The 2,329-nt window shown below is 42.3% G+C and overlaps 1 protein-coding gene across 1 annotated transcript; it reads right to left on the minus strand.

Moving 5' to 3' along the window:
• On the minus strand, positions 1 to 1,494 carry LOC144007157 (triple functional domain protein-like). Its single transcript, XM_077506540.1, has 5 exons — positions 1,394 to 1,494; positions 865 to 976; positions 597 to 783; positions 425 to 523; positions 1 to 146 (listed from the first exon to the last, which is right to left on the minus strand). The coding sequence occupies exons 1-4, from the start codon at positions 1,454 to 1,456 to the stop codon at positions 460 to 462; spliced, it is 426 nt and encodes a 141-aa protein (XP_077362666.1). The 5' UTR covers positions 1,457 to 1,494; the 3' UTR covers positions 1 to 146; positions 425 to 459.
• Between the last annotated feature and the right edge of the window lie 835 nt (positions 1,495 to 2,329).

The raw sequence follows: 2,329 nt of genomic DNA on the forward strand, positions 1-2,329 counted from the left end.
TTTAGTTTGGCCACCACTTTATATGTACAACAGAGAAAGAAAAACTCCATCGACAGTCAGGGTCATCTCAGGTGCATGGAGGGCTCTTAATTGATCACCGTCCTCAGATGTTGGATCCAGTCCTCCTTGCTCTGCATGTTGGATGCCTGTTGATTAGGATGACAGTCAAATGTTAAGACCAGTGTTGGGCAAGTTACTTCCAAAATGTAACATATTCCATATTACGAGTTACTTGCATTTGAAAGTAATACGTTTCTTTACAAAATTACCATCTGTGTAGAGTAACTCAAGTTTGAGTTACTTTTAAGTTGCATATCGAACATATTGTCAAGAATTTTTGGGGGGTTGACTTCCCCTTTAATGTGAGTATAATGTGAGGAAATCCCAATGGGTGAAATCTTCGATGTATGTTAGAACATCTAACCTGAATAACAATGACGCCCGACGTCGGCGAGCTTCTCAACCAAACTGCAAACTTGCAGGGGTCTCCATCAATATGTTCTTCAAACGCCAACGTGGAGGTCTGGTGAGAAAACGGATTGACGGTCTTTCTTAGGAATGTTGCATCGATGGAAAGCGTGTTCAATCGGACTCACAAAGAGTTGTCGATGTATTTGCCCACGACGTTGGAGTCCTTGACCTCCTTGCTGAACACAAGGGACCTCTGGAAGAGGAAGACGTGCCTCTTTTTCACCCGTCTGGGGCTCAGCGGCTTTGGACTCCACATTTGGATGGAATCATGGTAGATCAGCTCGCCTTGTGACTCAATGTCCTCATCCAAATCTGAGTGAGGAAAAAGGGAATGTAAGCAAATGACACCTCAACAATGAATGAATTGTGGGCTTCCTGTCCGTGTTCTGTCACCTTGCAGCATTGAGAGATGCATGGCATTGTTGGCTCTCGTTGGAATGCTGAGCATCACCTCCAGGGCGTCCTTGACCTTGCGTTCCTCTTCATCACAGCAGGTTAGAAGCTCCTGAGAAAAAAAAAAAAAAAAAAAAAGGTGTCTACTCAAAGTATTGTTTTACTGTATACTCTGTTTGTATATGTTCGCTGAAACTTTATCATTACTGACAACTAACGAACACATGTGGCGTTAAGTACATCACTCCACATTTGTTCATTCATAGTTTTGATGGCTTCAGTGAGAATCTACAAAGTAACCAGTCATGAGAATAAAGCAAATACATTGGATGAAGAAAATGTGTCCAAACTTTTGGCCTGTACTGTACATAGAAACAAATTCATGAATTTACTTTACAGGGTCTTTAAAGAAGAAGTCAACCCAAAAATATTCTTTAAAATAACATATTTAATGTGGCCCCATTAGTCTTAACACGGAATTCTGATGACTAATGCATTTGTGGAAATCGAATTAAGCAGGAAAATCCACCTGTGTATCAGTCTCAAGGGGGCGGCCATTTTGACACTTGCCATGGCTCTGGGGTCCGCCCATTTTGGGCCCTCAGGGTCCCTAATTTCACAATGGTGCAACTGAAAAAAAAATATCTGAGGTTGCACCAGTGCAACCAAAGCTGAACTAGGATAAAAACAACAACAACAAAAAAAACTCCTCAACACTGTAGTGAAAGCCGAATTTGGTTTGGCAACGGACATACGTATCATGGCCTCAACCAATCAGAGAGTGAAGGGGGAGAGCCACCTCTGATTGGTCGTGGTCCAGATATTCCTGTATGTTTTTTTTTGTTTTGTTTTTTAATTTATTTCACTTTAATTTAATGAACACTGTCAAAAAAATATCTCTGTAAGCACGTATGTTTTTGTGTTCATTTGAAAATGCGTGTTGCACAGTCGCCGCTTTAATTAAAAAAGTGTGCTTTAAGTTTAAATGTGTTTAAAGCGTGTGGGAGTGTTAAAATTACTAAAAGACATTTTTATGTATCAGTATGATCTGTGTATGTCACAGATTTTCACCAATCGTGAATCGGTCTAAAAATAGTGTTTTCTGTGACAAATTGGGATTCACTGAATAATAATAATAATAATAATAATAATAATAATAATAAGTGGTTAGCACGTCCGCTTCCCAGTTCTGAGGTCTCCGGTTCGAGTCCAGGCTCGGACCTTCCTGGGTGGAGTTTGCATGTTCTCCCCGTGCCCGCGTGGGTCTTCTCCGGGTACTCCGTTCCAAAGACATGCATGGCAGGTTAATTGGGTGCTCCGAATTGTCCCTAGGTGTGCGTGTGAGTGTGGATGGTTGTTCGTCTCTGTGTGCCCTGCGATTGGTTGGCAACCAGTCCAGGGTGTCCCCCGCCTACTGCCCAGAGCCAGCTGAGATAGGCACCAGCAGCCCCCGCGACCCTTGTGA

Source organism: Festucalex cinctus, chromosome 19 (assembly GCF_051991245.1).
Source record: "Festucalex cinctus isolate MCC-2025b chromosome 19, RoL_Fcin_1.0, whole genome shotgun sequence".
NCBI lineage: Eukaryota > Metazoa > Chordata > Actinopteri > Syngnathiformes > Syngnathidae > Festucalex > Festucalex cinctus.

Coding starts and splice junctions, on each gene's coding strand:
- LOC144007157 (XM_077506540.1), bottom strand. CDS start 1,456: ATGGGCGGACCCCAGAGCCATGGCAAGTGTCAAAATGGCCGCCCCCTT. Junction 977..1,393: donor CCCTTGAGACTGATACACAG/GTGGATTTTCCT, acceptor TTTTTTTCTCAG/GAGCTTCTAACCTGCTGTGA. Junction 784..864: donor GCATCTCTCAATGCTGCAAG/GTGACAGAACAC, acceptor TTCCTCACTCAG/ATTTGGATGAGGACATTGAG.